At 37.5% G+C, this 23,002-nt stretch overlaps 1 protein-coding gene across 1 annotated transcript in view; it reads right to left on the bottom strand.

The window, feature by feature from the left end:
- Positions 1-23,002, bottom strand: part of DNAH14 (dynein axonemal heavy chain 14) — a 210,655-nt gene that overhangs the window by 58,841 nt on the left and 128,812 nt on the right. The window contains exons 47-56 of the mRNA XM_039341573.1: positions 22,470-22,610; positions 21,848-22,015; positions 20,003-20,173; positions 16,811-16,978; positions 12,958-13,044; positions 12,509-12,706; positions 12,017-12,178; positions 11,165-11,353; positions 10,180-10,361; positions 9,305-9,413 (exon numbers count right to left, since the gene is read on the bottom strand). Of these exons, the coding sequence (XP_039197507.1) occupies positions 9,305-9,413; positions 10,180-10,361; positions 11,165-11,353; positions 12,017-12,178; positions 12,509-12,706; positions 12,958-13,044; positions 16,811-16,978; positions 20,003-20,173; positions 21,848-22,015; positions 22,470-22,610 (1,575 nt within the window). The remainder of the gene's footprint in view (positions 1-9,304; positions 9,414-10,179; positions 10,362-11,164; positions 11,354-12,016; positions 12,179-12,508; positions 12,707-12,957; positions 13,045-16,810; positions 16,979-20,002; positions 20,174-21,847; positions 22,016-22,469; positions 22,611-23,002) is intronic.

The raw sequence follows: 23,002 nt of genomic DNA, 5'->3' as shown, positions 1-23,002 counted from the left end.
TTTTTCACCATTGAATTTCATTTTGTTAGTTAGTGCCCAGTGTTCAAGTCTGTCCAGATCCTTCTGTATCTTAAGCCTGTCTTCTGGAGTTTTGGCTATTCCTGCCAGCTTGGTGTCGTCTGCAAATTTGATGAGTTCCCCATCTATCCCCTCGTCCAGATCATTGATGAAGATGTTGAAGAGCACTGAGCCCAGAACAGAGCCCTGGGGCACCCCACTACACACTTCCCTCCATGTCGATGCGCTTCCATTGAGGACCACACGCTGAGTATGGCTGATCAGCCAGCTACGGATCCATCTGGTGGTGATGCTGTCTAACCTGCATTTTTCTATCTTATCAAGTAGTAGGTTGTGGTCTACTTTGTCAAATGCCTTACTGAAGTCTAAGTAAATTATATCCACAGCATTCCTCTGGTCCACTAATTTTGTCACTTGGTCAAAGAATGCAATAAGATTTGTCTGACATGATCTGTTTTTGACAAACCCATTATTGCAGTTATTTCACTGCAATACCTTTACTGTTTCATACAGAAACCAATTGGATTTCTATTGTAGACAAAATTTTATTTTACACACTTGGGTTCATCTTAATTTTACTGAATTTCTGCATTTTAGTTTATTTTTATAACTTTATTGAGTTTCAAAAACACAAGGATAAACAGACCAAAAAAAAGAAAAAGAATAAATAAAGAAGAGAGAAGTGTGAAAAAAGCAAAAGAAAAAGTAAGAAAAATAGTGACTTTCGACCTTCTCTACAACAGATATGAATTTTAAAAAAACCAAACTCTTACTCTAAGGTTAACATTATTTCTATTATCCCATATAATTTAAAACATCAAATCCTAAAATCAATATTTTATTTATTTCAATTTCAAAATCCAAAAGTGGTTTCTAAGGAGAAATAAAATTAGTCTTTTCTTTAATCAAAGCTGTCAATTTCACCATCTCCACCAAATCCATCAGTTTCATCATCCATTCCTCTATTGTGGGTATTAGTAAAGGATTAATAAATTCTTCTATCTTTGTGCATGTGGAAGTCTAGTTATCACATATAAAAGCAAATTCCATAAAATGTTTCTATTTGTTTGTCCATTAAACTGAAAAAGAAAAATCTCTGGTTTCAGTTCTACATTCACTTTTAAAATTTTCTGAATCAGAACGCATGTTTAACCCCAATATTTTCTAGCCTTGCATGTGCACCAGAGATTAGAAAATATACCATCAGTTTGATTACATTTCCAACAAATATTTGAAATGTCTTTGTACATTTTTGATAGCTTATTTATAAAATAATGTATCCATCCATCCTATATGACAGGATGCTCTCGATCATCCCTCTGTAGAAAGTGGTAAGGACAGAGGAAGGAAGATGTGCTTTTTTCATGTGACACAGAAGATGCAAGCGCTGCTGTGCCCGCTTCACCAGTGTCTCACTGTTGAGCAACCAAGCCAGCCTACTTGTTAACTGCACACCCAGGAATTTGATGCTGGTGACCATCTCCACAAGTGAATCATTAATGCACAGAGGAGTGTGGCTGTGTCTGCCTTTTCTGAAATCGACAATGATCTCTTTGGTTCTTCCAATGATTAAAAGTAGGCTGTTTTCCTTACACCAGTTCACCAAACCCTCAACCTGCTTGTGGTAAGCATCCTCACTGTCATCTTGAATAAGGCCCACTACTGTTGTATCATCCACAAACTTAATAATATGGTTGGTGGCAAACCTAGCACAACAGTCATGGGTCAACAGGGTGAACAGCAGCAGACTTAGGACGCAGTTCTGAGGAGAACCTGTTCTCAAGAAAATGGTGTTAGAAATATTTGTTCCAACTCGCACATACTGGGGCCTGTTTATTTTATTTATTTTATTTTATTTATGAGACTTATATACTGCTTCAAGTGCAAGCACTCTCTAAGCGGTGTACACCAGTAAGCAATGTATATATATATTTACATTGCCCCCAACAATCTGGGTCCTCATTTTATCTACCCCGGAAGGATGGAAGGCTGAGTCAACCTTGAGTTGGTGAGATTTGAATCGCTGACCTGCTGAACATAGTCAGGTAAAGTGGCCTGCAGTACTGCACTCTAACTGCTGCACCACCTCGGCTCTACTAACATACTCTGTTAGTATGAAAATCAAGAATCCAGTTGCACAAAGGAATGTTTAAGCCTAAAGGGCCCAGTTTGTCTACTAGATGCTGGGGAATGATTGTGTTAAATGCTGAACTGAAGTCAACAAACAACAAACACACATGAGTATTTCTTTCCTCTATGTGCTCCAAGCTCAGATGGAGAACAGAAGAAACAGCATCCTCTGTAGAGCAATTTGGTCAGTAAACAAACTGAAGCAAGTCAAATGCTGACAGGAGACTAGATACAATAATGTCCTTTATCAGCTTCTCAAAGCATTTCATAATGACAGATGTCAGTGCAATTGGACAGTAATCATTGAGGCCTGTAATTGTGGACTTTTTTGGCCCTGGAAAAATGATCGCCATCTTAAAACACGATGGGACCACTTCCTGCTGCAAGGAGAGGTTGAAAATATCTGTGAATGCCAGGAATATTATCTGGGCAGCTGCCTTCTGAATGTTAACTTTCCATAGTGTTTTCCAGACAAAGGTGACATCAAAGCTAAGCACTTGCTCGTCAGGATGGGACAGCTTTCCTAGCAGGAGTGCTATTTGATGCCTCAAATCTTCCAAAAAATGGTATTCATCTCATTTAGGAAGTCTGTGTCATCCTTGCATCTCGATGGACCTACTGTATAATCCGTAATGGCCTGGATTCCTTAGCACATGCGTCTCGTGTTTGTTGGATCCTGAAAAAAGTTCTGAATTTTCTGGCAATGGGCTTGCTTTCCACCTTTTGTGGCACTTTTCAAATTAGCTCTGGCTGTTCTAAGTGCCAGCATATTGCCAGATTTAAAAGTCAAATTCCGTGCTTTCAGCATCTTGCTTCTCTCTTTGGTTAGTTTCCATCCTTTGCTTCTTGTCCTGCCTTCAGGTGCTTTGGAGAATAGCTTGATTCCCTCTTCTTTGTGGCAACCCTTGAGATATTGGAACACTGCTATCATGTCACCTGTTGTCCTTCTCTTCATTAAACTAGACATACCCAATTCCAGCAACCGTTCTTATATGTTTTAGTCTCCAGTCCCCTAACCATCTTTGTTGCTCTTCTCTGTACTCTTTCTAGAGTCTCAACATCTTTTTTACATTGTGGTAACCAAAACTGGATGCAATATTCCAAGTGTGGCCTTACCAAGGCATTGTAAAGTGGTATTAACACTTTACGTGATCTTCATTCTATCCCTCTGTTAATGCAGCCTAGCACTGTGTTGGATTTTTTTTCTTTGTGATAATAAGAATAGATTTGCATGAACCAGATAAAAACAATTAATTATTTAATCCTATTGATGAGTTTTAACTTATTGGCTGCCTATTGAATACTGATTTGATTTTAATGACAATTTTCACGTTCTACACTTTTATCATTTTGATATTCAATATTAATCTAATATTAATTTGAAAATTCTTATTTGGTTTCATATAGCTTATATATTTTTGATTTGTTTTTTTCTGTTTATTTCTTTTCCTTTTTCACTGATGGCACTTTAAATACTTTTTTTTAAATAAAAGAAGTTTATCCATCTTGACTTTAATTTCATATTCATATCAACCCTGAGCTACAAATATTCTTTATTGATAATTTATCCATGAAATTGAAGGCCTCTATCCCTTTTTGAATCTATATTGATACTACTTGCAGTTACAAAAAGAAAAGCTTCAATAACACAGGGACAACTTTCATCTTGACTTTTTTGACATTTCTTCAGTGAATGCCCCTGGATAATTCCAATTGTGAAATGAAAGTTTCATCGATGTCCTTGTCAAAGAGCTGGCATCATGTATATTCATTTAAAATCATATTTTACATGTTTTATCCTGATGTAAATGTATATATTCCATACGTTTACACATGCAAATATACATTCCCAGTAGTTTAGACATATAATCTACATTGAAAATGTGATAACCTCTGTTAATACACACAATGTTAAGTTAGATTACCTCGAATGCCTGTGCTAGTGAATTATGGGTGGTTTCAGTTTTTATGAATAATTCAGGCTGCAATGGATATTTGTTGTATAATCTCCTAGTCTGAAATATCAGTTGCAACATCTCCTGTCTCACAGAGAAAAACAAACCGTTTGTAGCAAACTTACATTTGAGTTGCCACTTATAACAGATATGAATGGTTATTTTGAATGTGAATCTTCTCAAGGCCTCAAAATTTTAAACTGTTTTAAATAATGTTTTTAGTGTTCTGTGTGGTTATTCTGTTGACCACTCAGAGTTCCTTCTAGTAGATCAGAGGTCTCCAGGGACCAGTTCCATGGAGAAATGTTTTTCTGCAGACTGGAGAGTGTGTGGGTTTGTGTGCTGCCTGCATCCCATGGATGGGGATTTGCTTGTTTGTGCGGCCCGGTTGCTGGCATGCCATGACCTGGTACCAGTCCATGGACCGGGGGTTGGGGATCCATGTGGTAGATGGGCAGCTATATAAGTATCACAAACAAACAAACAAACAAACAAACAAACAAATAAATAAAATTTTGGTCTGTCTCCCAAGGAGGGGAAAAAGGGATGAATTTTTTAGTCACATACTTCTACGCTGACAGCCAGGTTGTTGCACTATTAAAATTATTTTACATCTTTTATTTTTGAGATTTTTACCTTTTTATCACCAGAAAAGTAGCACAGATTGTGAGATCACTATCTTTCTTAAATTATGTGGCTAGGGAGAATTTGCCATCCAAGGCAACTCTTAAATGATAGATGATAGCTGTAGGAATAGATAAGCTATACAATGCAACAGAGCAGAACCAGTATCTGAAGGCCACGAGGTCCTCTGGGAGAAGATGTTTGAGATTTTCAGTCTTCTACATTATGGAATCAGCTATTCTACTACATATATTATCATAAATGGATTCCAAATGTTTTGGAATCTTTTACACCAACTTAGGTTTCTTTAATCTTTTTTTTGTTCTTGGGGTGTATGGGGTGATCAGGGAGGGGTAGTACCTCTGGTGTAGGGCATGTTGTGCCTCTTTAGGGCAACTCGTACATCTTTGGTCCCCACCTGACACTTAGCTCTCACCTGTGGCTCCTAGTAGCTGTAACATGCGCAGCGGCCACACCCCGGGCAACAGCTTCGACAAGCTGGCTAAACCAGGTTGAGAGTAGCCGTTGTGTCTTTGACACTCGGTGAGTAAGGGATTTGTCTATCCCAAGCATGTGAAGACAGACTCTGGTGGATTGAGCGGATGAGATCTATTAAGATAGAACCAACGGTCATGAAGGCAGTTTCTGCAAGTGACATGGTACGCTGAGAGCATGACAAGACATGAAAGATGCCCTGGTCAACCACTGCGCCCAGCCCATCTCCAACTGTCTCGACTTTTATCCTGCCATTGGAATAAGATGGAATCTGGGAAGAGAGAGTGAGGCTGACTATGCGCACCTCTCCCTCACTTAAATCCAATCCACGCGCAGGTCTTGACATCTTGACTTTCCCTAATTCTGACAAATCTTAAAGTCCTGTGGCGATAGGCGAGCGAAGAAGCAGCAGGTGTGGAATCACTGGGAGCTGTGGATGCAGACCTGCACACAGGCGGCTCAGGTCTAATGGTCGCTTCTTGCTGATGAAGCAACAGCTGGATTCGGCGTCTATCTGAGCGACTGAGCAGCCCTCTTTAGGATCACACTGCTCACCTCAGTAGTATGAGGAAAGGGCTAGAAAATATGCCCTAAACATTGTTGCTTCCTTCAAACCCTGTCCAGCCTACTGCAGTTGGAGGGGATCCCATTTCATGCGGTCAAAATACAAAATTTAAGACGAAACACAAGGTGTTACCACTTATTATTGGTACATGGAACGTACGTATGCTTCAAGACAATCCGTTAGCAGATCGCCCAGAAAGAAGAACAGCTCTGGTAGCCAGAGAGCTTGTAAGATTTAACATTGACATTGCGGCTCTGTGTGAAACTCGTCTAGCCAATGAAGGTCAGCTCACAGAAACAGGAGGCAGTTACACATTTTTTTGGTGTGGACATAGCAGTGACCAACGTCGTGGGTCTGGAGTTGGCTTAGCGGTTAAGAACCATCTTGTTCACCAATTTGCCAGTCTTCCTAAGGGTGTGAATGATCGACTCATGCCACTGCATCTCCCATTACTAAGTGGAAAGCAAGCCACATTGATCAGTGCCTACGCACCCACAATGACAAATCCAGATGAAGTAAAGGACAAGTTTTATGAAGATCTTGATGCCCTACTTTCATCTGTGAAGCGCACCGATAGGCTGATTTTACTTGGCGATTTCAACGCAAGAGATCATTCTACCTGGGATGGCGTTATTGGTAAAAATGGAATTGGCAAGTGTAATAGCAATGGTCTGTTACTATTGAAGACATGTGCTGCTCATGACCTGGTCATTACTAATACCATCTTTCGCCTGCCTACTTGTAAAAAGACGTCCTGGATGCACCCACGCTCCAGGCACTGGCATCTCATTGATTATGTCATCGTGCGGAGGAAAGACATGCAAGATGTAAGAGTACTAAGGCTATGCCGAGTGCTGACTGCTGGACTGACCATAGACTCATCATTTCCAAATTAAATATTCACATCAAGCCAAAGAATCGTCCACAGGGAAACAGAGTTGTGATGAAAAAGATCAACGTCAGTACACTGGAAAACCCCGACGTAGTAGCTTCATTAGTAAAAGATCTTGACAATCAATTCCTGGAGCTGCAAATACAGGAAAATGCTGAGAAGGACTGGGAATGTTTCCGGGACATTTTGCACTCTTCTGCACTTAAGGTTCTTGGACCTTCATATAGGAAGCAGCAGGACTGGTTTGATGAAAACGATGAAGAGATTAAGGCCTTGCTTGCTGAAAAACACCATCAGAATGACCCATCGTCAACTGCAAAGAAAAATGCTTTTATAAACACTCGCAGGATTGTACAGAGCAAGCTCCGCAAGATGCAGGATTCCTGGTTGAGTGCCAAAGCAGATGAAATCCAGAAGTTTGCTGATAGAGGCGATGTCAATGATTCTATGAAGCCCTTAGATCCCTGTATGGACCTCAGCCCTTAGGAAGCTCTCCTTTACTGGATTCGAGTGGTGCAACTCTTATCACTGAGAAGACCCTGATTTTACAGCATTGGGCCGAGCATTTCCACTTTGTGCTGAACCGCCCATCCACCATCAATAATGTGGCAATTGAAAGGATATCCCAGGTAGATATCAACTATAGCCTGGATGCCCTACCATCAGAGGCTGAAACCTCACAGGCCATCAGTCAGTGTTCCAGTGGTAACGCGCCAGGATCTGATGCAATCTCAGCGGAAGTCTATAAGGCTGGTGGTGCTGTGCTTGTTGAAAAACTTACCCATTTGTTCTGATCTTTCTGGAAACAAGGTTCCATTCCCCAGGAACTGAAAGACTCATCCATCGTACACCTCTACAAGAGGAAAGGAAATTGACAAGTCTGCGATAATTATAGAGGAATATCACTTCTCTCCTTCGCAGGCAAGATCTTTGCATGAGTGTTGCTAAATCGCCTGATTGACCATCTGGAACAGGGTATACTACCTGAGACACAGTGTGGTTTGCGCAAAGAGCGTGGCATGGTGGACATGATCTTTGCAGCTCGACAGCTCCAGGAGAAATGTCAGGAGCAGAATCTTGAATTATACACCACCTTTGTGGATCTCACCAAGGCTTTCGACACAGTTAGTTGTGAAGGATTATGGCGCATTATGTCAAAGTTTGGGTGCCCTGACAGATTTATTCTGATGGTATGGCAGTTCCATGATGGCATGGCGGCTCGTGTTCTGAGTAACGGTGGAGCCTCAGAGGCCTTCCCTGTCACTAACGGCATTAAGCAAGGCTGCGTGCTGGCACCAACCCTGTTCAGTATGATGTTTTCAGTCATGCTGTCAGATGCCTTTCAGAACAGCTCAGTGGGAGTTAATCTGAGGTACAGAACCAATGGGAAATTGTTCAACCTGCGAAGACTTCAGGCTGTCACCAAGGTAAAGGAGACTGTGCTATGAGATCTCCTCTTTGCTGATGACTGCGCTCTTAATGCAGGATCAGAGCAGGAAATGCAAGCCAGCATGGACAAATTCGCAGCCGCTTGTGACAACTTTGGCCTCTTCATCAACATGAAGAAAACTGAAGTGATGTACCAGCCAGTTCCAAAAGTCCAATATCAAGAGCCTACCATCACAGTAAAGGGACAAAAGTTGCAAGCAGTGAACCAATTTACGTATCTTGGTAGTACCCTCTCCCGTGCAGTGACAATTGACAACGAGGTCAACTGTAGAATTGCCAAGGCAAGTTCTGCATTTGGCAGATTGCGGACTAACATGTGGGACTGCCATGGAATAAGCCTTGCTACTAAGCTTAAAGTTTACCGGGCAGCAGTGCTAACTACCCTGATGTATGCTAGTGATACCTGGACAGTGTACAGGAGGCACGTTAGGCAACTGAACTACTTCCACATGACTTGCCTTCATAGAATTCTGAAGATCCGGTGGTAGGATAAGATACCAGACAAAGATGTCCTCTCCAGAGCAGGCTTATCATCAATTTACACTCTGTTGATGAAAGCCCAGATGCGCTGGGCAGACCATGTTGTAAGGATGCCAGATCATCGCATCCCTAAACAGCTCTTCTATGGTGAGCTGTCTCAAGGAAAATGATCGCAGGGGGACAAAAGAAGTGATACAAAGACATGCTGAAAGCCTCTCTCAAGTCCCTGGATATTAACACCATCTCTTGGGAACTTCTGGCGCATGATCGACCGACATGGGGCACCTTGGTGTACCAGGATTGCCAGACATATGAACACAGAAGGACAATCTTGGCACAAGAGAAGCGAGCACTCCACAAAGCCAGAGCTGTAAATGCTGAAGTAACAGTGTCTACATTTCTTTGTTCAGTATGTGGTAGAACATTCCGTGCTAACATCAGTTTTATCAGCCACCTACGGACACATCGTTGATGGCCCATAATCCACAAGATGTCAAGGTCCTCATAGAAATTGATGGACGAACAACACAATGCACCACAAACTGAATTTACATAATAGTTATATTGCTGTAACTTTTATAAAACAGTTATACCTTGTCAATAACTTTTATAAATTCTAAAGTCTCAGGTAAGACCTGATAAGAAATTGTTCAATATTTTTAGGGGGTGGGAAGAACACTTACGAATTAAATATACCTTTGATTTTGACTCTATTTGAGGTCCAAGGACAAGCAATTCATCTTGCATATTTGCAATCTGTGAAGTTCCATCCAAGATTTTTGTCAGACCAGAATGATAGCAAGCTCTAAAATAAAAAATAAGAGTTAAAATCTACTTATATTGTAGGCCTGATAGTCACATAGTATATTAATTAGATCAACTACCTAAACAAACTACCTTTTATTAAGTGCTAGGTGCATAGAAGTCTTTTGATAAAGCTACACATACCAACTGTATGAAGTCTATCATGAAAAACTATGGTAAGCACTATGCCTGGAATTGTGAATATGCTTTACAGATATATAATTTATAAAATATTTTATTGATATTAAGTCCATTGTTTCTATTATATTTGACACAATAACTCATCAATTTTATACATTAACCATAGGAGGAATGATACAATAATTGAATTTCACTATAGCTAATGTTCACCCTATCAAGAATCTTTTGGCAGTGAAATGCTCAAATTTGCTTCTAGAAGGTTTCATGGAAAATTTTTCCAGAAAGAGTATATTAACCCACCCATAGGTTGCAGCCAGTGGTAGGATTCAGCCAGTTTGCACCAGTTTGGCAAAGCCGGTAGCTAATTTTTTGTTGCCCAGGCCCAGAATGGACTTCCAGAAGTGGCATTCACACAGAGAACTGGTTGTTCACATATTTGAATCCCACCACTGGTTGTAGCTGACTTTTAACAGAATTGCTGCAATGCTTTGAGATGTTAATGAAATAACTGAATTGTTAAATGTTTTAATCCTCTTAAAATATTTCTATAAAATAGTATTCTTCCCGACAACTTCTCTATTGTGCTGTTACACACTTACACACACCCCACACAGGTCTATAGTTACCTTTCACTCAGCATTTCCTCTTTTGTGGTCCTCAATATTATGGAAAAAGTATTTATAAATTGCAAGTAACTTTTGGGAGTGATGTAATAGTGTCTTTTAGTTTCCTTCAAGTATTTCTCAATTATCATAGATGCATTCTTGTGAATATTAACAGTCATAGGGATAAAAATATCTCTTAAATTCTATAAAGACAAATGAAAAGACCATACATTTTATACAATGTAGATTTCAATTTAAGAAGTTTTTATTGTAATGTTCTCAGTAATTTCTTTTTCATACTCATAGTTTGTATTGGCTCTTTCTTCTTGTTCTTCCCTCCATAGGGGAAGAGAGGGTGCTGAGTCTAAAAGCTCTAATTCTTTGGTGATGAGATTTACTTGTGATGCTTGTGTTTTACTTTTACTACAGTGTGAACTCACAGTTTAGAAATATTTTGGGATTGTCAGATTTTTTTTGCATACCATCAACATTTATTCATGAAAAATCTAATATAGTTAAATGCATCTGTTCTAAAATTAGGAATTGTTACAATTCACAGTAATAGTCATTGGTGAGGTAGAGTATATTTTTCAGCAGAAAAATGAAATTCGTATAGAAGATGCTTTTGCAAATTACCTGCTAACATGTATAGCTGAAAATGGAATGAGCTTTAACCTATACTTAATCATAGCATAGTAGCTTTCTGCTGCTATAGCTATCTTCCAGCCAGCCAAATGCAGACAAGGAGCAAATGAGCCAAATTGTGTAGGTTTTGTATAATGGTGATTTGGTAATTTGTGTTTGCTCAGAGCAAAGCGGTGGTTGCATCTGGCATTTTGATTTCCCCAACATTTTCCATGAGCCCTGAAACTCATTGCAATGTTTTCCCAGACTCTTTAAAATTAGTAATCACAATTCATGAGCAGTTTCAGTTGATCGACCAGAGTTCATAAGCAAGAATAACATATTATAGATTGTATTTTGATAAAATATTTTCATATCATACCTCATTTTTAAATGTCTGATTCTGGCTAAAATAACTTTTTGCTACATGGCAAAGGGCCTCTTCAGGCCAATTTTCATACCAGTCTACTGTACAGCAATTCACAATGGCAGGATATATCTGTAAATATTGGCGGAAAACCAGTCCTGTAGGATTTACTGTCAAAACTATATGAAGGTTTTGGCGTACTCTCTAGAAAAAAAAAATCCTTGTGAAAACTCTAGTAAAATAATTATTTCTTTGAAAATACGCATGCACTAATATTTAGAATATCTTTTATTAGACTGTAATTGTACATACTTGCAAGAATAATTTTCATTGAAATAAGAATTGCATTGCAAATTATAGAGTGATAGTAGATATTTAAATAATAGTTAGATAATATTTGCACCCAAATCCAAAAGACAGGTTGTTTCCCTATATGAGCTACTTTGCACAATTATGCAAGTAACATGGATTCATGCAATTCACTAGTTCAGCTTCCAACACTGAGAGTTATCAGTTAGTACTCATGAAGATGAGATGTAATGATCATTTTTAACTTAGGCTTCTTTCAGACCAGATGGTACAAAAGCATCCTTGGTAGAGATAATCAAAATTTTATCATTCATTAAATCAAACCTCTTACTTTGCCTTCATAAGCAACAATAGGCAGGGGTCAAACACACCTGGATGTATTCAAAGCTATAAATAACAGCTTGTCACATTCCTTGCTTGATTTATCTATTAATAATAGGCCAATTAAATTCAATGAGCAAACCCTGAATCCTGATGTTAATCTGGAACCCGAGTTGGAATGAATACAGCAATTTCACTAAGAGAGCATATTGATCACAGTAAGCTACCTATACATACGTGTAAGAAAAAAGAATACATATCATCCATTTTGTTGGAATCCTTAGTCATTTCAGAAGCTGATGTAAGTGATTCCATAATGTTATTCAACTCATCCTTCTCAAATAGGTTGGGCACTTGTCCTGATTTCAGAATACAACTTAGGACTTCCAAAAATGATTCCTAAGAAAAAATAATACTAATTAATTATCTCCACAGCCTTGGGTTGGAGCAATCTAGATTTTGTCATTTTGACAAAATGACAGTTTTTTACAGACACTTTCACTGGAGCTCCAGCTATAGAGTTAAAGTTATTTTGTGACAACTGTTTAATAGTTCCTATTCTAATAATATATTAGCAGACTGGCGAAAATGCAAACAAACCTCTGATGACAATCCAGATATATTAAGATTAAGACAGAAGGGAGAAACAGAGATGGAAAATTCTAACAAGCATTTAATTAACATGATACACATTTAATATGTATATTAATTTATATTCTGTAGGCTTACTTGAATTATATCTGAATCTGTAATGAGAAGAACAGTCCTCTTGCCTTCTGCTCCAGCTTGTTTATAGACTTTTTTAATATCCTCTTGAAAATGTGCAAAGCTGTAACTATAGAAAGTAGATAATCTATAGATACTGCATTCAGATATAAAACAGGCTAAGGATGCACAGGTTGCTTTTCCATTGCCATTCCACCCAATCTGTTAATAAATATTAAAAATTAGATAAACATCAGATAAGCAAAAAAACGATTTACTAAAGCAAATCTTCATGTATTAAAATGTTTATATAATTTTCAGAATGGAGGATAATAATAATTATGATTTAGTGACAGGTGTTTTAATGACATTTGGTATTTAAAATTACCTTGAATTAAGGTGTGCTACTTTTAAATAGAGACATAGCACTGACATCTTATATAATATGTCCAATTAAAAGTAAATTTTCTTACCAGTGTCATATGACTATCTTGTTGTCGAAAAACTCTTGCAGCTCTAATTACATGCTGTATTGTTTCTTTGAAAAATACCATGCTGATCTAAGGAAACAGAAAGCACAAATATAGTGAATAGAGAGAAACCTCCTTCCCAAATGCCGTTCAGACATGAAAGAGTTCAAGGAAAAGCAAAAACTAACCCCTTTATCTTGGGAGCTGGCATAAACAGAGTCTGGGAAAACTAATGCTAAAGGGACATTCAAAAACAAGACTATTCCTCTCTCAGGTAAGCTTTTGAAACAGAGAACAGTCAGCTCATTTTAACTGTTTTCTCTCTCTCAAAGGAATAGCTGGAACATTTTCTGGATTGCTTCAAACCCAATAATCTCATTTCCCAGAGATCTGTAATTGATGATTTAGAAACGTTTTGGTCACATACAAATTGTGCAAACTTGATGTGAGTTAGAATTTTTGTATTATTTCACAGATGTGTGTTGTTTGTCTTTCTCATTCTTGGTCCCATTCATGGTCTTGTCTATTTTTTTTTGGTATAAATTTTATTAGTTTTTATAGGTTTAGGAATGAGGTGGGATTGGGATTTGGGTTAGGGTTAAGATTGGGGTTGGGGTTAGGGTTAAGATTGGGGTTGGGGTTAGGGTTTTTCTAAATAACATTCTCAATATTTAGCAAACAGCATAATGTCTGGGTTCATGTGTTTAACAAGAAATAATAGATAATAGTTAATTATCATAAACAATATGTTAGTTAATCGCTTGATAGTCTTCTTCTTACTAATATATATTCAAAGTTACATATCACATTCCTTTCTCTCTAACATGTTTTTAGCCATTGATAGAAATTATCCCATGTTCTAAAATACACTGAGTCTTCTTTCTCTTTTATTTTTAAAGTCAATCTGTCCATTTCTGTACAAACTTAATTTTTTTTAATTAATACTTCTTCAGTTGGTAAATTTTCATTTTTCCAATGTTGGGCAAATACAATTCTTGCTGCAGTTAGTACATAGTATTAAATATATACAATCTTTCTCATAATTTGCTCCTATTATTCCTAACAAAAATAATTCTGACTTAAAGTCTATTTGTTTTTTAGTCATTTTCTCCAACCATAAATGTATTTTTACTCAAAATCTTTTTGCTTTTGGGCATGTCCACCAGATATGATAGTAAGTACCTGGTCTTGTCTTTTTTTGTCTATATGTGTTCTTGAATGGCAAAGCATCCACTGAGATAAACTTTGCAAATTCAGTTGGTATTTTCTCTTAGCTTTCCTTTCTCTTCAGGGTTTCCAACTCCTGTCTGGTTCCTTAACTTAAGAATATATATCAAAGCCCTCCTTTTCTAATTGAATCAATCCTCTCATTCTGACAAAGAATTGAGCCTTTATTATATGCCCCAGCAACCTGACTAAGCAACAGAAAAGATAAGTCAAAGGCAGGAGCTTTGCCTCTTTCCCTTCTCAAGTAAACTAATGCAGCAAGAAGGCTCTCCCACTAGAGTTGGGGCAGGGCACAGGAAATTGTGGTTGGAAGATATAGAGATCCCATCATAGGACGCTGTCCCTCTTTATGCATCTGTAACTGTGCTTCATTACAAAAACTACCCAAAACTGAATGGTATTTCACATAAAACTTTTGATGGAACAATTCAATGAAACTTGGAAAAGGACAGGAGCTAGAAAAATTATAACAGAAATGAGCTATAAGGACAATTGTTTTTCTTCCTCTATTTTTAACAAAACCACAATAGGATGAAGATGTGCTTGAAAAAGGAACAATCCTCAATCTTTGTGAATGACGATTCTCTTAGCTGCATATGCAGAAGAAAAATAAGCAATTAATCTTTCAGATAGAAATTTGAAATAGGAAATATTGAACAACTGCATCATAAAAATCATTCCAGTTATTTCTTTATTGATTTGTATATTGCTCAATCTTCACAGATTTGAGGAGTTTAAAAAAGTAAGCCATAGTATAAGAAAACAGAAACATCTACATCTACAATAAATATAGCCCAAAATGGAACAACCATCCTACAAACAAAATAAAATACATGTAGAAAAATAAATACATATTGTTATTATAGCAGTCAATGAAAGCTCTCTAGAAGAGTTGTATTTTCATCAGCTTTCCAGCTTCCAGACAAGACTACAACTAAAAGGACTAATCTTTTTTCCAGACTAGGTGGTTCTTAAGCATTGGTGTCATAACTTAAAAAAACTATTTCCTGGCTCCAGCCAGCCTCATCTCATGAAAATGGGATACTACCAATAGCTTTTCCAAAAAGTATTGCTTCAAAGGAGCAGGCAGTTTGGTTGCTAAGCCAGATACAATTTTATAAGACAAAGCAGTTTGCAGTGCCCACATTGACTGATGGTGTCATCTTTAGCATATTACAGGGGTCCTCAACCTGTGGGCCGTGACCCGGTAGTGTCTGGCCAGTGTGTGCATGTGTGCATGCACACCCCATCACTCGCACTAGTGCTTTGGTTACAGGCCGCGAAAACAAGATGCTGCTGTGCCTCAGGGTGCGAAAATGGGCTGCTGCCATGCCGCAGGGCATAAAAATGGGCCGCCACTGTGCTGCAAGGTGCAAAAACATCCGCTGTCATGCTGCAGGGAACAAAAATGGCCACCACTGCACCACAGGACACAAAAACAGGCCACTGCCATGCCTCGGGGTGCAAAAATGGACTACCGCCGTGCCACGGGGTGCAGAAATGAGGTACTGCACCATGCAAGAACAGGGCAGAGTTAGTATCACACGGGTACTAGCTCTGCCCATTTTTGGTGCACACGTGCTCGTGGCCCCATGCATATGTGCATGCATGCACGCATGTAAAATGCTTCCCCCTTCCTTTTCCTCCAGTCCGCCAACCAAGAAAGGTTGGTGACCTCTGGCATATTACACATATATTATAGACCTTGCACTGACTATCAGTAACTTTCTGTATGCAATTCAAAGCACTATGTCTTTTAAAATCCTATCTGGCTTAGCAATTAAGCTGTCTGACAACCAAGTGATCTTCAGATACTTTTCATATTGAACATATTGCAGAAATGCAACCAAGTGGCAATAAAGATATGAGCCACTGTAACCAGATCCTCCTGTTCCAGGTAAGCTGGCAATGGAGGTACCAGGCATAGCTGAGCAAAGTCCTTCCAGCCCCAGTCTTCACTTCTACTGCCAGCAGCAGCTGTAAGGGTCCTCAAGTCAAGCATCTGCTCCTTTAAGACAGTACCTTCCCCACATCCCCTAAGACACAGGATTAGAGCTGAAAAAGAACAGCACTTTGTTTCGGTTCAATTTTGTTAATTTATCACTCAGGTATATATGACACTTCAATCATAAATTGATTCTAAGCAGCAACCAACCAAGTTTTAACTTATTTCATCACATCCAGAACCTTACAGCCTTGACATGGAGCAAAGCTTCAACAGCATCTCCAGAACAGACAAACAGTTACAAAATCAAACTGAGTGTTCTTTGCATATTGATGATATTGAACTAAGAGATGGAAGAAACTATTTATTATCGATTCTGAATTAGCCATTCTAATGTTCCTTGTTATTTCATCATTCTTGAATATAGCTGGGACTTGCAGTTTGGGAAGGAATTTATGATAAACCCATGTGTCATTTCTTATTTTACCTACAGAACTTAACTGCTCAGATTCACCTATCTGTGTCCTATTTGTGCATAGGAGAAAACTAAAGGAAAACAAGTTGTCCAGTATCATAAGAGTTTTTATGAGGGAAATCTAGCACCTAAGATACATATATACACCATTGGCTCACATCACATAGCAATTATAATACACCAATATTAAACAGAATTTCAAAAATTACCTCTGACTCTTTTTTTTGCATTCTCATATAATATTCTTCCAGTGTCAAAAGAAGAACCTTCTGGCTAGGGACATATTTATATATTCTCTTATCTACAGGTATGGTGTAATCTAGAAAATCTACAAATATAGGAAACTCCTCCATCAGCTTCTCCTTTGTCCAGGAAATCTATAGGAATAATTTTGTAATTTGAAATCTTTATTAGGATAATGATCTTTCTTAGACAAACTAAAAAAAGTTACTATATATCTGCATTTTGAGATGTATGGATTAGGAAATATCATAATACAAATTTTCAAATACATATTCTCTTATGTACTGGTATGGTGTAATCTAGAAAATCTAGAATAATTTTGTAATTTGAAATCTATATTGAGACAAAGATCTTTCTTAGACAAACTAAAAAAAGTCACTATGTATCTGCATTTTGAAATCTATAGATTAGGAAATATATTAATACAAATATAGAAGAAAAAAACCCTGAAATTGTGGGCAGCTTTAAGATAAAATATATAAGCAGTCTTTGTAGGCCTTATGAGGGAGTATAAAATATTAATAAAGTTTTGGGGGGATATTGCTGGAACAAGATTTAACTTCTATATTACATTGCAATAAATACTAGTGTTATAGAAAGATTTAATTCTTAAATTCAGTCTGAATAAGACTTGCAAGATCTCCATATTGATTCACTTTGTCAAATCAATTTGTTGAGTGGCTTTGGATTATTGATCCAATCAGATTGGGCAAACCAAAAAACTGTTGAATTGTACTCACCTTCTGAATTGAATTGACTTACGGATTTAATTCAGAAATTGAAATTGGATCATGAATATGAATTGTAATTTGGCTAATTTATATAACTCTAAACCAGTGGTTCTCAACCTTTTTAATGCCGCGACCCCCAACTGGTCATAAGTCAAGGACTAAACAACCGGTCGTAAGTCGAGGACTAAACCGGCCGTAAGTCGAGGACTACCCTACCGGTCGTAAGTCGAGGACTTTCCCTTCCCGGGAGCGTTGCACATGCGTGGTGCTGCCCTCTGCACTGGCTGAGGTGTAGTTGGCAAGCGGCAGAGACGGAGCAGGCTGACCACCGGCTGGGCCACCAGCTGGCCCAGCCCAAGGGTGGTAAGGCACCCGCCGGGCCCCATGCGCGCCAGCAACCCTCCCTGCGCCCGCCGGCCTCCCACCTCCCACCCCTGGCCCTCTTTTACTTACATTTTTAGTATTTGCTCAGCAGGGAGGGGTGGAAACTTCCAGACAGCTCGCCTTCGCTGCAGACAACTTGCAGCACCATTTGCAGAATGGGACTTTTGGTGGGCTCAGCAGGGCAGAGACAGCCTGGACAATTCCTATTGGCTTTTGAAAGCCAATAGAAGTAGACTCTATTCAAGAGAGTCTATTCTATTGGCTTTCAAAAGCCAATAGAATAAAAGGGAGTAGCACAGCTAAGGAAAAGGGGGGAAAATGGCGGACTGCGTTGTTTGGCGACCCCCGTGAAATGGTCGTTCGACCCCAAATGGGGTCCCGACCCACAGGTTGAGAACCACTGCTCTAAACAATGCAGATATTATTAGGCCAATATTCATTTGGATAACTTACATAGCTCCAAGTGACCCCTGTAGTAGTACAATGAAGATTGGGCAAATTTCTAGAATATATAATTTTCCTTTGGAAATTTCTAGCTAAATTTCTAAGACACTGATAACTGTTTTGGAGTTGCCTCCCCCATCCCCTATTGGACTGGATAGAAAAAGAAAATGAGATGATGTTTTCTTTCAAGCTCTCTTTTTGGATAAAATCCAATATGTAATTTGTCAAGTACCGTCTATGCCGGCGTATAAGGCGACCCGGCATATAAGACGACCCCTGTCTTTGGCGCCGAGTCGCATGCCTAGAATGTCATCTTATACACCGGAAACTACCAGTATTTCCGGCATATAAGACGACTTGGTGTTTAAGACAACCCCCGATTTCGGCGCCAATTGTAACGCTTACGGAAGTCGCCTTATACGCCGGCCTATATGGTACTTGGTTAAAAAAAAAGCTTCAGGGTCATTCTCCAACCCCATTGCCTCAATCTAATTTTTTTCCTTTATTAACAGTTATTATATATTATTTTTAGAAAGCAAGAACTGTTAATAATGATTCTCCCTTGGGACATTTTTGTAGCTTAAAATTTATATTATAGTGCTATAAATGCTATAAGAAAAGAAGAATCATTTCATGTAACTATTAGTGCTTATAACTAAGATGACCATCACATATCCTATTCTATTTGATGCATGTAGTAAGACATATCCAACAACGAGGGGTCCTTGGTGCTCTCTGAACTTCGTTGTTTTCTTGCAGATATTTCATTATCCAACTAGGTGGGGTTTGCTCTCATTTTATATTCTACCATTCACACAAACACACACATGTGCGTATGTATTCTTATTTGTATCCCACCAACAGTGACAGGGCAAACCATTAGAATATATTAAAAAACCCTCTTTTTCCCAGAGTTTTTCCAGGAGTCCCTACTTGTCCAATTCCATCCATTAGATTGGTCATGCTGAAGATCCCGTCAGCCAAAGAGTGTCAGGCTTAAAATGGACTTTTGCTGCTGTAGCCCCTGCCTTATGGAATATTTTCCCCTTGGAGATTAAAACGGCCCCAACCTGTTGGCTTTTCACAAAAAAATTAAAAACTTAGCCATGTATCTGTTCTGGGGCTCAGAATGTGTTCAGGGCCCAGCTACTTGACTTTAGTTAGTTGATTAATCATCATGACTGCTGATTGTACTTATTTATTTTGTTTTTATTATTTTAATATTTTTAAAATTGTTTTAAATTGTTTGTAATACTTTCATAGAAAAATTAACACCTAAGTGGTTATGAATGTTCAGATACTGAATGACACTGGATATTTGGCAGGTTTTAGATGATAAACTGATTTATACATACATATATAAATCAGATCGTGTTGGCATCATCAATAACTAATCAATTTTTGTACTGAACATGAAACATTCTATGTCTATGATAAAGAAATCCTCACAAAACATATAGATAGATAGATAGATAGATAGATAGATAGATAGATAGATAGATAGATAGATAGATAGATAGACATATAGATAGATAGATAGATAGATAGATAGATAGATAGATACAGATATAGATATCTCATACATATAAGTATACTTACTTTAAAATAATTGTTGAGCTCATTTGAAAGAAACTGATAGAATGTCTCCTTTTCTGCTAGATCAACCAGACGGTCATGGAAAATCCGTGTAGATTCATGCATAAACAATAATGCTGCTGTTTCTTTTGAGACAATGATTGACTTGTGGGCTTGAAGTAGTCCTTCAAGTACCTACAGTATTGATTTTAACAGTAACTTTTTGAACTGAAGCTATATTCACATTACTATTAAAGTTACTAAAACTTTTAAGCTATCTTCTGTACTGATTTCACTTTTTTTATCATACTATACTAACCTATGGTTGCTTTAGGTATTTTACAATACTGCAGTGCTTAATAGCCCTGAAGAGTGAGATATCCATTTCAGATATTAATAAAAGAAACAAAGATTTCTATTTTTAGACAACAGAATTATCTTTCAAAAGAAATTTCATTCCACAGATATTGATAATATCAATATCTGTTGGTATCTTAGTCATACCAACATATTCAGAATAAATCTTAATGAAAGCAACACCTTAATACAAACAAGAAATTCCAACTATTTTACAAATTACTATTCACTGAAAACTATGTCCATGAATGTGTAGAAATGCATTCCTTATACAACTCACAAAGGTGGCGCTAAGTCTGAATTTGATTCTATGACAGGAGTCCCCAGCCCCTGGTTCATATACTGGCACTGGTCTGCGGCATGCTAACAACCCAGGCTGAGCAAACAAACGAAGCCCTATCCATGTGATGCAGGCAGCATGTCTGTGGAAAAACCTCTGTCTGTGGAACCAGTCCATGGTCCCCAAAAGGTTCTATGTGATAGATAACATTTGAAATAATCTTAAATTGATAATACTTAGGATATCCCATAAATAATATCTATACAAATGTTACCTGTTTTACCAATATGGATCATATTTTGAATAATTTATAAACTATTCAACAAGATATTGAATCCAAACCATCCTCAGAAGAAAAATCAGTGTTTTCCCCATTTGATGTATTTAATAAATCACTATAGAAAAGTTAGCAACATTCAGTGCAAATGAAGGAAAATCTACTGAAGCTCATATCGGAATGAGCTCACAGAATTCCTACCTATGTCATTAGAGTGCTACATGTCATATAATTTTGCAACTGTTTGCTTCTTTCTTAGAAAATTTTATACAACGACAGTAACTATATTTTCTCTAGTTATCCCTTTTTGATAAGGACAGGACTAAAGCTTTAACCAACATAGACCCAGTTTTCTCTTCTTGTTACTTTAAATCCATACTTTATGTGCATATTGACTAATAGTTATCTACTTGTGAACATTCTTTGTTTATATAGCATTATTCATGTATATGTTTTATTTAATATGATGACACAGCAAGACAAGTAAAAGGAAGCAGAGAGACAATAGCAAGACAAGTAAAAGGAAGCAGAGAGACAATAAAAAAGGAATTTGTGGTTGTTCAGTAAAATGTATCATTTGGTTTAAAATCTTCCTCCCTTCTTCACATTTTGACCGTTTTAATCATAACCTATTTATGTATTTATCTTTTAAGTAATCTTCCTATTTAAAAGACGTTTTGCTTCCCTATTCTCTAATTTATGGAATACAGATCTTTTTTAGTGACTGTTCAGATACCATAATGATTGAAAAGTAATCTTATGACTAATCCTTGCATTTACAACCTTTTTGGCCTGTAAAGCAAAGGAAGGTTGAAGTCAAATCATCAGCATAGTCACTGTTTCACTTAGCAATGGCTTCGGTTAATGACTGACTTGCAGGCCCCAAATGTGGTCATCAAATGAGGGTACATATACTTTACTGATTAACCATTAACCAATTGAAAAAAATGCAAACCTTAAAAAGATCTCGTAGATTAAATATGTAATGGCATTTAGCAGGTGTTGGAAGCATTTTATGAAGCATTCTATAGTACAGAGCAATAGAGCAACACGTTAAATTATCTGTACATTTCTGCACTTCAACCAAGAATCTATTCATGTAAAAGTATGTTCCCAGGCGTACCTACAAAAAATATTTTATACATTTAGAAAAAATTATAAACATTTTCCATTTAATATAATTTAATAATAAAGATGCTTGATTATGTACATTACTTTAAAAAACTGTGATTAACATACTTATAGCAAGCTACATTATTTTACATATTTGCAAATTGAGGCCGGTAAAATGAGGACCCAGATTGTTGGTGGCAATATGCTAACACTGTAAACCCCTTAGAAAGGGCTGTAAAGTGGTTGTTGTTGTTCTTAGTTATGAAGTTGTGCCCGACCCATCGCGACCCCATGGACAATGTTCCTCCAGGCCTTCCTGTCCTCTACCATCTTCTGAAGTCCATTTAAGCTCACTGGTATATAAGTCTAAATGCTATTGCTATTGCTATAATTTTCAGTTACATATCATTAGTTTCATTTTGCTCTTTGTAAAACTAAATAAATAAAGGTCTTGGGATAGTTACCTGGAAAATACGTTGCAAAGACTGTAAGGAAGTTGCAGGCAAAACTAAAATGCAAAAATGGGACAGAAGACGAGTACTAATCTCATTACCTCCTACATTTAGAGGTGTACAGCATGCAACTGTGGCAATGTCCTGAACATGCTGTTAGAAAAATACATAAGACAGATTTTTTTTAAAAAAACCCTATAAATCAGCATATGTATAATATTGTATAATATCAGAATGATTGATAATGAACTTATACATTTTTATGAAAAGGTTCTAATGCAATTTTTAAAAATCCATCTATTCCTAGGGTAAGTACAGAGCTTCATATATCTCAAGTATAGGCAAAAGTACAAATATCCTCAGAAATATTTCAGGTCCATTAAGACTTTTATTGAATAAATAGAAGAAAAAACAACTTTAAAACTGAAAAATGTGTATGAAATCATCTGTAATATAACTTTTGAATCTTAAGCTTATCTTCTAAAGTGTTAAAGTATATCAGAATTTTAATGTAACTAGTTAGCTTAGAAACTCAAGATAGCTGC

Source organism: Crotalus tigris, unplaced genomic scaffold (assembly GCF_016545835.1).
Source record: "Crotalus tigris isolate CLP2741 ecotype Arizona unplaced genomic scaffold, ASM1654583v1 scf7180000017771.5222438, whole genome shotgun sequence".
In the NCBI taxonomy this organism is placed as follows: domain Eukaryota; kingdom Metazoa; phylum Chordata; class Lepidosauria; order Squamata; family Viperidae; genus Crotalus; species Crotalus tigris.
The sequence above is the reverse complement of the archived record's forward strand: the minus strand, read 5'-3'. Positions and strand labels throughout refer to the sequence as shown.